Genomic DNA, 13,777 nt, shown 5'->3' with positions numbered 1-13,777 from the left:
GGTACCCACGTCGGCGCCATTTTCTCACTCGGCTGTGGACAGTGAAGAGGGAGGGTGGGAGTTAGTGCTGGCTGGGCTGTGTAGTATAGTGTAGTGCAGAGTAGTGTTGTGCTGTGCTGCGCTGTGCTGCTGTTGTCCATAGGGGCTGTGTCCACTACTTCAAAGTCCATAGGGGCTGGCTGTGTTGTGCTGTGTTGCTGTTGTTAATAGGGGCTGTGTCCACTACTTCAAAGTCCATAGGGGCTGGCTGGACTGTGTTGTGCAGTCAGTTGTCCATAGGGGCTGTGTCCACACCAAAGTCCTGTGCAGTGTCCCAGTCCTAAAGGGGTGCTGTAGTGTTGTCCAGGGGGTGCTCTGTCCATCAGGGGTGCTCCCCCCAAGTGCTAAAAAAAATAATATTTTTTCTGTGTTTCTTAATTGTGTGCGCAGTAGTCGCACGTGCATCAACAAAGTAGTGCCAAGCGTGCGCCTGTGTCATAAGTAAAGGGCCGGCTGGCTTGACCGTTAAAGGGTGCTGTAACCCCCAAAGTACACTCCAAACCAAATAAAAAAATATTTTCTGTGTTTGTGAATTGTGCGCGCAGCAGCCTCACGTGCATCAACAAAGTAGTGCCAAGCGTGCGCCTGTGTCATAAGTAAAGGGCCGGCTGGCTTGACCGTTAAAGGGTGCTGTAACCCCCAAAGTACACTCCAGTCCAAACCAAATAAAAAAATATTTTCTGTGTTTGTGAATTGTGTGCGCAGTAGCCGCACGTGCATCAACAAAGTAGTGCCAAGCGTGCGCCTGTGTCATAAGTAAAGGGCCGGCTGGCTTGTCCGTTAAAGGGTGCTGTAACCCCCAAAGTACACTCCAAACCAAATAAAAAAATATTTTCTGTGTTTGTGAATTGTGTGCGCAGTAGCCGCACGTGCATCAACAAAGTAGTGCCAAGCGTGCGGCTGTGTCATAAGTAAAGGGCCGGCTGGCTTGACCGTTAAAGGGTGCTGTAACCCCCAAAGTACACTCCAAACAAAATAAATAAATATTTTCTGTGTTTGTGAATTGTGTGCGCAGCAGCCGCATGTGCATCAACAAAGTAGTGCCAAGCGTGCGCCTGTGTCCCATAAATAAAAGGCCGGCTGGATTGACCGCTAAAGGGTGCTGTAACCCTCAAAGGGCACTCCAAACAAAATAAAAAAAAAAATTTTTTTGTGTTTGTGAATTGTGTGCGCAGTAGCCGCACGTGCATCAACAAAGTAGTGGCAAGCGTGCGCCTGTGTCCCATAAATAAAGAGCCTACTGGATTGACCGCTAAAGGGTGCTGTAACCCCCAAAGGGCACTCCAAACAAAATAAATTTTTTTTTTCTGTGTTTGTGAATTGTGTGCACTGTGGCTGCACGTGCATCAACAAAGGAGCAGCGCCAAGCGTGCGCCTGTATCCCATTAGTAAAGGGCCGGCTGGCTTGTCCGTTAAAGGGTGCTGTAACCCCCAAAGTACACTCCAAACAAAAAAAAATATATTTTCTGTGTTTGTGAATTGTGTGCACTTTGGCTGCACGTGCATCAACAAAGGAGCAGTGCCAAGCGTGCGCCTGTGTCCCATAAGTAAAGAGCCGGCTGGCTCATTTCTTAATGGGTGGTGTAACCCACAAAGTGCACTACTCTCCAGCAAAAATAAAAAAATATTTTCTGTGTTTGTGTGCGCCTTAGCCGCACGTATATATCAAATCAATATAACATAAATGGAGGACCAAACTTTCTCCGATAAAAATAAAATAGGGAAAGATCAAGAACCACTTCCTCCTAGTGCTGAAGCTGCTGCCACTAGTCATGACATAGACGATAACATGCCATCAACGTCGTCTGCCAAGGCCGATGCCCAATGTCATAGTAGAGGGCACATACAATCCCAAATGACAAAGTTCAGGAAAATGACCTTAAAAAAACATTTAAATCATCTAAAGAGAAACGTAAACTTGCCAATATGCCATTTATGACACGGAGTGGCAATTAACGGCTAAGGTCTTTCCCTATGTTCATGACTAGTGGTTCAGCTTCACATGACGAGGGAAGCCCTCCTCCCGCTAAAAAAATCAAACAAGTTAAGCTGGTAAAAGCACAGCGAAGAACTGTGCGTTCTAAGAAGATATCACAAATCCCCAAGGAGAGTCCAAGTGTGGTGGCGGTTGCGATGCCTGACCTTCCCAGCACTGGACGGAAAGAGGTGGCTCTTTCCACCATTTGCACGCCCCGTGCAAGTGCTGAAAGGAGCACCCACAGTCCACTTGCTGATATGCAAATTGAAGATGTCACTGTTGAAGTACAACAGGATGAGGATACTGGTGTACCTGGCGCTGAGGAGGAAGTTGGCGAGGAGGATTCTGATGGTGATGTGGTTTGTTTAAATCAGGCTCCGGGGGAGACAGTTGTTGTCCGTGGGATGAAAAAGCCCATCACAGTCATGCCTGGGCAGAAGACCAAACATTCCACCTCTTTGGTCTGGCAATATTTCTATCCAAATCCGGACAACAACTGTCTTGCCATATGTACCATGTGTAAAGGTGAAATAAGTAGGGGTAGGGACGTTAACCACCTAGGAACATCCTCCCTTATACGGCACCTGCAGCGCGTTCATAAAAAGTTACTGTCAAGTTCAGACACTTTGGCTAAGACCGTAAGAAGTCCAGGGACACCTAAATCCCTTTTTCCTGTTTTATCCAAGGAATCGGTGGATGAGGATGAGGACGACATCTTGCCTCCGTAGAGCCAGTTTGTGCAGGGACACATTAATTGCCAGCTTGTTTTGTGGGGGCCCAAACGAACCAATCATTTCAGCCACAGTCATGTGGCAGACCCTGGCGCTGAAATGATTGGTTTGTTAAAGTGTGCATGTCCTATTTATACAACCATAAGGGTGGGTGGGAGGGCCCAAGGACAATTCCATCTTGCACCTCTTTTATTTCTTTGCAGTATGTACTGTTTGGGGCCTAGTTTTTCAAACTGCCATCCTGTCTGCCACTGCAGTGTCACTCCTAGATGGGCCACGTGTTTGTGCCGCCCACTCGTGTCGCTTAGCATAGTCATCCAGCTATCTCGGTGCAACCTTTTGGCCATAAAAACAATATTGTGAGGTGTTAGGTGTTCAGAATAGACTGGAAATGAGTGGAAATGAAGGTTATTGAGGTTAATAATTGAATAGGAGCATAAAACCCCACAAATTCTGTGATTTTAGCTGTTTTTATGCTTTTTTTCAAAAAAATACAGATCCAAAACACAAAACCCAGAACCCAAAACATGGAAGGGTGGTTTTGGCAAAACCAATCCAGATCCAAAACACGAAGAAAGATCCAGATCCAAAACACGAAAAGTGGCCGGTGCACACCCCTAATATATATATATATATATATATATAGGGAAAAACAGCGGCACTCTCAGGACTTGAAATATAAATGAGACTCACGACTCCCAGAGATCAGCGTCCAACGTTTCAGTCGGTGTGACTTTTATCAAGAACGGCAGTGAAGTGTAAAACATCTTACCTAAATACCCAGTGACATCCCATAATGTCCATGCCCATCTCATCTGTCGCGCGCCCGTGAAAACACGTGATAGGGGCGGGGCCGGCGCTACCATGATGACGCGGCCGTCTAGAGTTCCAGGCGCTGCATGTAGGTTGCCGTGGCAACCCGGCTGGTGGAGCTGTCGCGTGACTGTCGTGTAACGCGCCTACATCAGACCTCTCCACGGGTTGCCTTGGCAACCCTGGGGCGTCTGAGTGCTGCGTGAGGTAAATAGAAGAAATGCAGGCTAGGTAAAACGATAGTATCTGGTGGGTAACGTTATGTTTAAGCTGTAAAAGCTATATGGGCAATAGAAAATGACAGAAAATAGGGAAAAAGCTCCAAGGTGCGCGGAGATGCCATGCAGGTAATATGGGCAGGACAAGATGTGATAAACATATACATAATACATATAAGTGAAATCAATCTGGTGCAGAAACAGGAGACAGATGTGCAGTGTATACTGCATATGCAAACATGAAAATAGAAACAAATAAATGAAAGTAAAAAATAAGAAGTAAAAAATAACACATTCAGTAAACAAACAAGAGCTGTTTGTTTACTGAATGTGTTATTTTTTACTTCTTATTTTTGTCATTTTCTATTGCCCATATAGCTTTTACAGCTTAAACATAACGTTACCCACCAGATACTATCGTTTTACCTAGCCTGCATTTCTTCTATTTACCTCACGCAGCACTCAGACGCCCCAGGGTTGCCAAGGCAACCCGTGGAGAGGTCTGATGTAGGCGCGTTACACGACAGTCACGCGACAGCTCCACCAGCCGGGTTGCCACGGCAACCTACATGCAGCGCCTGGAACTCTAGACGGCCGCGTCATCATGGTAGCGCCGGCCCCGCCCCTATCACGTGTTTTCACGGGCGCGCGACAGATGAGATGGGCATGGACATTATGGGATGTCACTGGGTATTTAGGTAAGATGTTTTACACTTCACTGCCGTTCTTGATAAAAGTCACACCGACTGAAACGTTGGACGCTGATCTCTGGGAGTCGTGAGTCTCATTTATATTTCAAGTCCTGAGAGTGCCGCTGTTTTTCCCTATATACTTGGTTCACACACCATTAGAGGGCACCCAGGCAGGTACTGACTACACCGTGGAGTGCCGGCGTTATTTCTATATATATATATATATATATATATATATATACACATACATATACACATATACAGTATGTATATATATAGGCACACATGCACATAAACACCACACACAGACAAGCACAAGTTAATAGAGATCATTATTCTTCATTTTGCAGCTCATTTAATATAATTTTTTGTTAATTAGCTATTATGATGTCTATGTAATAGATAAGTGGGGATAAACAATTTACATTAAGGTGCTAAAAGGGTTAACATATGTCGCCACTCATGAGTCTTTTAGTGCAATACGTATAAATAGCCCAATAAATGGCCTACCCTTGATGCCGCTGATATAGTAAACTATTGTGTGAAACGTGTATGAATTTGTAGGACTAACCTGTGGAACACAGATGGAACTCTAAACTAACATCTGGTTTCTTACTTTTCTAAGTATCGTCAGTGATACAGAGGGAATTCTCCCTGCTGACCACCTGTGAGCTGAGGCAATCTAAATCTTCTTACTGTGATTTGTGCTATATGTATATAATTAAGTAAACCAATATTATATTGACCCCAGCACTTTCTTATCTCTAAGAGCAAAAGTAAATGTTTGTAAGTATGTCAATCTGACTTCCCAGGCATGTAATGAGGAGCTCCAATTTTATTATAGAATATAATACTAAAAAACAAATGTCTAACGGTCTCTCTACTGTTCATGACACAGTCCTCTTAATTTTGATATCATACAATTTGTATATTAAAAAAACAAATCCTGCCTTTATTGCTGTTGTTTACAAGGTTGGTTCTGCAACCAGTCCATGTTAATCCTTTAATAGTTAGTATCTTTACTCTTGTTCTTGTGCTGGACACAATTTATATTAATTTAGTAGGCTGTATATGCTACAGTATGTTTTCATTCTTGTAAAAGTGTTAAATGCAGGACAATTATGTTATGATCAGTTAATAACATTTGATGGGTGTAATGAGCTATGTTTTCTTGTGTCATGATTGTTAAACGAAGATGAAAAGTCAGGTACAAGTACCAGGTAATATTGTGCATAAACACCAACTTACTCAGCTGATTCGTCTTTCTTGCGGCAAAGAACAGCAACACAGTAACGACAGCAGCAATATAAGCAGTAATGCCACAAGAGCTCCTGCTCCTATTACTCCCATTCGTTGATTGGCTTCTACAAATGAGAAAAAAAGTCATATATGGTTATTATTATATTTAATTTCATTGCTATTATTATTATTATTATTATTATTATTATTATCTAGAATATATAACATGTGCATCATATTTGTATAGTCTTGTACAATTGGTAATAGTTGAAATGATAATGATGATTAAAAATAAACATTTAAATATAAAAGTGATAATGCATATTTAAAAATCTGTATTACAATGTACAAACCATCTACAAATGAAATAGTTTTGTGAGCACCACAAGTAGCTAATGATAATATAAGCGAGAGGACTGTGATCCGCACTTTGCAAGTTTAAAGCCCGAGGCAGACAAGGTAATAAGAGCATCAATAAGGATGCTACTTGTGCATTATGAGTTAGAAGAGTTGCGATAATTAGTGTAACAAGTTTAAAATCTAACTGTCTGAACAATACTATTTAATTTTGATTATTTTTAGTTCAATTTTAATAAACCAAGGGTATTCAACATGTGGCCATCCAGCTGACACTACACAGCATGCCCTGACACAGTTTTGCTATTAGGGCATGCTAAAACCATGGCAGGGCATTCTGATATTTGTAGTTTCACAACAGCTAGAGGGCCACATGTTGAATACCCCTGCCATAAACTATAGTTATTATTACCATGCAGAAATAATACACAGAATTACTCATGACAGTAAAATAGCACTGTACAAAGATATTTCAGCAACATACATTTTAAGTTAAGGACATATTCAATTGGATGTGCAATTTTTGTTCTAAAATTTACCGTGGACATTGCAACCATTTTTTCATTACCGTGGGTATGTGCACTCCCAAATGGAAAAAAAATATTGTGGTAATTTTACCACAAAAACCCAGAGGAAATTACAAAGAAAATGTGGAACAATCTGTACCTTAAACAAATTAAAAATAATTTACTGTCCCAATAAAAATATATTGTTCTTTAAAAATGCATTAAATGGCTGATTTGTGCATTTTATTAAGTGAAAAAATTATAAAAAGCTAATAAATTTAGTTTAATTACAAACAAATTAAATGAAAATGCAAAAAAAAGATGATTTGGGGGTAATATGGCCAATTGAAAAAAAAACATGATAAAAATCTATTTTTTTTAATTGACATAAATAGTTTATTTAAATTTGGGGTGCATAGATTAACGGAGACATTTATTTTTGGATAATTTGAGGACATTTTTTTAACAAGCAATAATGACGTAATTATTGGACTAATTAAGCTAATTGGAAACTTATATATCAGCAATAAGATAACATTTATTTTAGTCCAAAGACAAAAAAAATTATATTTCTTTTTTTCCTCTGGTCTGTAGAAAAATCAGGGGAAAACTAGGAACACATTTTTAAACTGAGAAACAGTAATAGCCTCCTTCATATCAGATGCAGCAGATGTTAGTAGTATTGGTAACACCGTCCTTCATCATGGTATTTTTTTTTTACATTTTTTAACATGAAATTTTGCAAACCACATTTGAAACTTGTCCACACACAGACTTAATTTTGATGTAGAAAAAGACTCTTCTTAATCACATTTGTGCATGTGCAGATAATAAATGCTAAATGGCTTTATTATTATTACTTATATACACCTGAGTAAGAGGATACCATGGCAATATGTACATTGAGCAAATTTCTAAAATTTGCATTTATTTATTAACTTTATTTTTATAGAGCACTAGGATATTCTGTAGCGCTTAATCCATAGCAGGTTGTAGACACTCATTATTTTACACAGTAATGGTAGTCCCAAAAGAAGGATAAATTCACACTATAAAGTTAAATAGTAGTCGTAAAGTTGTCACTTCAAGAAAATATTTTTATGACAAAGTTATAAAAGTTTACTGATGACAACAGTGTAGTATGCAATATGAAAACATGTCCACCACTGAAACAACAGCAGCATCTAAAGGAAAAGATATTTGTCACATAATGTCCCTATGTCACATAATGTCCTCTATTGTTTTCTTACTGATGAAAATGTGATTTTATTGATGGTTAATGTCATACACTACTCCTTATTAATATGGCATTAGCATAAGTCCCCTAGCAAGGACTGAAGTAGAAGATACCATTGCTATAGCAAAAATGTAAGTGTCCCCATACCTAAACACTTCTTACCCCAGCTCTAGGTAAGTACCCTAACCCTCCCCCTTTGCAGCCTAACCCTAACCCTCCTCCCCCTGCAGCCTAACCCTAACCCTCCCCTTAACCCTAATATTTACTGTCGAGATGCCTGCAGTCGGGATTCCGGCAGTGATAGGTTTCTATCTATGCTATTTTATTACAGAATCCTTAATCTTCACCATTAGTGGCTATTTATTTATACAGAAAATACCAATTAATTAAGTGTCCCCCAAATGTATTAAGAGCGTTTTGATCACAAATGTAGTCACTTTAGAAGTCTATGGGGACTTTGAACTGTGTAAATGTATTCTGTGATAATTTTGTTTCCCTTCGGATCCTTTGGCTATCGGAATTTATATCCCTGCATAACAAATTATATTTATCAAGGCCTTCTGCAAGACTTTGGTAATTAGGCCAGTTAAACAAAGGTATGAGCAAAGCAACTTAGTTGCAAATTTCTTCAGGATATCAGCACAACGCATTAAGCCATAAAGTACATTTAGTTATACTGTAACATGGATGTTTTCTGGTAGCGTAAAAGGTAAATTGGCCCCTGAAACTGGAAGCAGTTCTTAACATGATTTAATTTTGCATGGTGAACTTCTCATGTGTGCTGGGTGCAAATCTAATTATAAGGTTTTCTGTATTTTTACATTACTATGCAGTTATCCTCATTATTATTACCACTTTATTTAGTATGATGTATGTGGTGACTGGTAAACAATATTAAAGTAATTGGAGAAATAAAGTGTATTTTCTATGTACACCATATACTATGTGCATTGCACATGACATGCTTAGGTGTTGATTCAATGAACTTGCCTCCACAAGTACGGGCGAGGAAGTGTGTCTATGTGCTGCACTTACAAAAATCAGCGCGTCTAGGGTGAGATCGGGGGGGGCGAGTTCTGCTGCTTTTGACAGCATTTATACATCATTGAAATGACAACTCACCCCTAACTGAATTGGACCCTTAAACCCTTAAAGTGTTCCTGGAATCTGTATTCAGATGTTTCCATATATGTCTATGTCTAATTGTATTGTGTGACTGCTCTGGGAAAATGCAACTTGCAAGTAATCTGACCATTTATCTGAAGAATCTGTACTATAAACCCAAAAGTTATTTTTTGCAATAACCTTTATTCTATATGACGTCAAAGGAGCACAATAACATTGTGCTGCTCATACCAAAATATGCTGAAAAATGAATAGAATGTTCAGAATAAATGATGTCATCTATGAATAGGCCTAGCGTTTTATTTTTAGCTGTATGTGCTTTGCCTGATGAACATGGGAAATTGGCCGCTCAGGCACTGAAGTTCTCATGATGTGTATAGTATAGCTGGATTACTGCCTAGTCTTTCTCAAACTGCACTCAAACACCTGTTTTGTTTTCACCCTCGCCAGCCTTTCAGATGGACTTTGGTGGTGCCTGCACAATTCTTTATCAAACACAAATACAAGTCATGGAATACTTTATGGAACACAAACATAGCACATTCTCTCCTAATCAAAGTGTACAATCACAGAATGAAGATCATTAAGCTTCCAAATGACCTTAACACAAAACTATAAATGAACATTTTAGTCTTATTTTAAAACTTCCAAATATAATAGTTAAACGATTGTTTCACAAGTATGACATCAACACATGGGTCCTTTCCCAAATACACTTCTACTCATTGAACGTTTTATACCATTATAAAAACACTATTAAAACATTAACGAGTCAATAGCAGAAAAAAGTGTGTGCCCTGTGATCAAATAAAAAATTACTATCAAAATATTTTAAGACCCACCAAAAGTTACTGTGCTAAGGATTACGGTAAAAAGTACTCCTAAAGTCCAATAAATCAACCTTTCAATTGGCAAGTCTAACTCTTTTCCACACTCTTCTCACTTTCAGATGTGCAATTTCCGCCAGGCAATGCAAGCCAAGAATACTGTCCCGGGAGGAGCAAATAAAATGCTTGTTATGCTGCCTGCTGGATGAAACACTTCCTCACTCTAATGTTGGAATATTTCTTCTGGATATAAAAGCACTTTTTATGAACACAGTATATGACTAGCGTTGCCCAAGGAGATGGGAGTCACCACTATTCTGGTACTTTCAAATTCTTAAAGATTGGGGAAAGATAAAATGAAGAGTATGGAGTGCTGATAACCAAGTGACCTTAGTCAGTTTATTAGGGCTATCTGTATCTGGCAGCTCCACTGAAAGATATACCAGGGGGTGATGTCACTGAACCTGCCATACCCCCTGTGATCTGAGTGTAATAGTGGTAAGCACTGACCAAAGAGATGATCATGTTTGCAATAAGTGACACATAGTATTGTAGGTGCAGAAGGAAAGACTGTTACACAAGAAACATTGCGCTTCCTCTTAGGTGTACAATCTGCGAGAGGAGAGCTGAGAATTTCCACCTGCATGTTGGATGGATGTTATTTTTCAATCACATACCTTTGGGCACCACCAGAGAAATGCATTTTTTTATTAATTTACAAAACGTTTTCAGACCTCATATGTAAAACATACAGCAACCCATTCATATCAATCTAGCTGCATCAATAATCTGATTTACAAAGTAAATAACAACAGAAAATGAAAACTGTCCTGGGGAACTAGGACATTTGGGAATATTTTCTATACTGTACTATATTTTCCATTATAATGTCATGAATAGCATATTGCATTGCTTGAAAGTACACTATATATGTGCATCACAATGCATTGCCTGGCAGGCAGCTGTGTATGTCATCACTGGGAGCTATTTGCCAGGCTAGCATCCTTTACTTGGCACTCTGCTTCCCACACAGGTGTGTATCACTGGGAGCTGCATGCTCCCATGTGGGGGCCTCAGTTCCATGTGGTGCTATTCCCAACTTCTCAGAGTGAGAGTGTCACATAGTCAGACAACTTGTAAATATATGTCTGTACTACATCTATTTTACCCACATTTACATCTAGAATGATAGACAATACTCACATTCTATATATTGAAGGCACTCATATGCGGGCTGCGTAACTGAACTAATGCAGCAAATGCAGTGGCGTAACTAGGGCAGGGCGAGCGGGGTGCGTGCGGACCGGCACCGTGGGGAGATGCCCAGGGCACCCGTCTGGCTCCTGCAGTGGGTAATGGGACAGACGTCATGACATCATGACGTCTCTCCCATAATGCTGAGCACGCCAGCCCGGGAGGACTGGCGGACGGCGGCGGGAGCGGTGTCGCGGACCGGAGCAGCAGCAGCGTGGATTCAGGTAAGTATATTTTTATATGTTTTTTTTTTAAACCTGTCTGCACTACTGGGGGCACAACGGGGGAGGGGGGTGGCTACTACTGGGGGACCTCTACTGGGGGTGGGGGCACAACGGGGGAGGGGTGGCTACTACTGGGGGCACCATTATTGGGAGGACCTCTACTGGGGGGGCTACTACTGGGGGCACTTAATCGGGAGGGGGAACCTCTACTGGGGACTACTACTTGGGGGGGGGGAACTACCACTAGGGGCATTATAAAAGGGGCCTACTACTAGAGGCACTGCACTGGGGGGACCACTACTGGGGGCAATAATAGGAAGGGCCACTACAGGGGGCACTGGATAGGGGGGATCACTACTGGGTGCCTGCATAAGGGGGACCACTACTGGGAAAACTGCATGGGGGGGACTACTGCTGGGGGCACTATATAAAGGGCACTGCATAGGGGGGGGACTACTACTGGGGGCACTATATAAAGGGCACTGCATAAGGGGATACCGCTACTGGGCGCACTGCATTGTGGGGACTGCTACTGGGGGCACTGCATAAGGGGGAACACTACATGGTGCACTGCATTTGGGGGGGGCACTACTGGGGGTACTGAGTAAGGGGAACTAATTGGGCGCTGTATAAGGGGGACCACTACTGGGGATACTGTATAAGGGGCACTAATATGGGCCTGCATAAGAGGGACCACAACTGCATACTGGGGGTACTGTATAAGGGGTACTACTGGGGTTAAGGTGCATATGGATAGGAATGTTCAGTGTGAAAATAAAGGGGTGTGTCATGTTGACACGCCCCATTTTTAAGTGACCACGCCCATTTTTTGCCGCGTGCACCTTCGGCATGCGCACATCAGTGGGAGGGGGAGCTCCCTTTTCAAATTTGCCCTGGGCTCCAAATACCCTAGTTACGCCACTGAGCAAATGGAAAGAACAGGCTTTCTGACACTGCAGCTATAAACAGGTAACAGTATCTATCTCATGGGTAAAGGGTTGGATGGGCACAAAACTTTATATTTGGGTGACATTATTGAAGGATAATAGGATGTTCTAAATTGTGGGAAGAACTTTACAACTCATGCAACCAGAATATCAGTAACAGCATGTGCTTGTTTTTTAGCTATTTTTAACAGCAGTTCCAATTAGTTTTTAATAGGAAATTTTGTGTTTTTAACTTGTGATCATTGTTTGCTTTTGTAGTAGTAATGTATTTCCAATTAGTTTCATGTGACTTATATTTATATTGAGATTACTAAAGTTCTTAGTAATGAAGAAATGAGGTAGGGTGCCGACAGCGGCAGCCTGACAAGGGTGAAGATCCCGATCGTCCCTAAGGTAAGTATAGCTAACCTAATTCTACATTCTAACCCTAACCCTCCCTTAGGGGTGCCTAACCCTAACCTCTCCCCCAAGTGCCTAAACCTAACCCCCCTTCCCCGCTGCCGAAACCTAAGTCCCCCGGGGGGGTGCCTAATCCCATCCTCCCCCTGGGGGTGCCTAACCCTAACCCCCCCTTCACCTAGCCTAAACCTAACCCTCCCGGGGGGTGCCTAACCCTAATTCCCCCCGGGAGCCCTAAACCTAAAAGCGGCTGTCCGCGCCCAGTTCGGTATGCCAGGCGTCAGTCTTCTGGCATATGGTTAATGACAGGCGTACATATGAAGTACATTCCTTCAATGCGTATAAATGTATAAATCATCAACATTTGAAGTACAGCTAGGTGTATGAAACCTATGTGAAAAGATTTCCGAAAGAGTGTATGGTGTAGAGCTTTAAAGAGTTTAGAATGTAATTACCTATACCTGTAGTCACTATTACCAATATACAGCACTATAATATATATAATTAGCATTAGTGTTTTTTTCTATTCAGCTATATGAAAACAAATAGTAATAAATAAATAAATAAATGTATGTATGTTGTTTCCAGCAGCATGTTTTGAACTCACCCATGTGGCAGGCTCCACTCACGGGATCACACTTGTCGTCATAACAGCTACAGTACAGGTCACAATTAATTCCATACTGGCCGGTTGGACAGGTTAGGTTGCAGCTATAAATAAAACAAACAGTATTGGTATAATCCACACTTGGAACTGTAGTGCCATAAGCACATCATTATTTTAATGACATTAATGCATACTTGCCAACTCTCCCTGATTGTCAGAGAGACTCCCTGAAATAATAGCAATCTCCCTGACCCCCTGAAGAGTCTAGGGCGTATATTTACCAAAGTGAGAGTTGTTGCCCATACCAACCAATCAGATTCTACTTAACATTTAACTATCACCTTCTAGAAGATAATAGCTTGAATCTTATAGGTTGCTATGGGCAACATCTCCACATTTAAAAACTCCCTATTATGTAGCTATTATATACTTTAGGATAAAAAAGAAATCAGAGCTATATACATAAAAAATGGTATAATCAGTGTAATTTTCCTGCAGCATGCATTTCATATAAGGCTTCTCTTGTCCACTTATATAGAACGCCTTGTAGAACACAATACATGAGCAAGACCTGAAAAGTATCA

The 13,777-nt window shown here is 41.1% G+C and overlaps 1 protein-coding gene across 1 annotated transcript in view; it reads right to left on the bottom strand.

The window, feature by feature from the left end:
* The window catches only part of SCARF2 (scavenger receptor class F member 2), a 236,101-nt gene that overhangs the window by 51,671 nt on the left and 170,653 nt on the right, over positions 1-13,777 (bottom strand). Inside the window, 3 exon segments of the mRNA XM_088465505.1 lie at positions 5,720-5,749; positions 5,751-5,835; positions 13,194-13,297. Coding sequence (XP_088321631.1) covers positions 5,720-5,749; positions 5,751-5,835; positions 13,194-13,297 — 219 coding nt within the window.

Source organism: Taudactylus pleione, unplaced genomic scaffold (genome assembly GCF_031769625.1).
Source record: "Taudactylus pleione unplaced genomic scaffold, aTauple2 ptg000062l, whole genome shotgun sequence".
Classification (NCBI taxonomy): domain Eukaryota; kingdom Metazoa; phylum Chordata; class Amphibia; order Anura; family Myobatrachidae; genus Taudactylus; species Taudactylus pleione.
The sequence above is the reverse complement of the archived record's forward strand: the minus strand, read 5'-3'. Positions and strand labels throughout refer to the sequence as shown.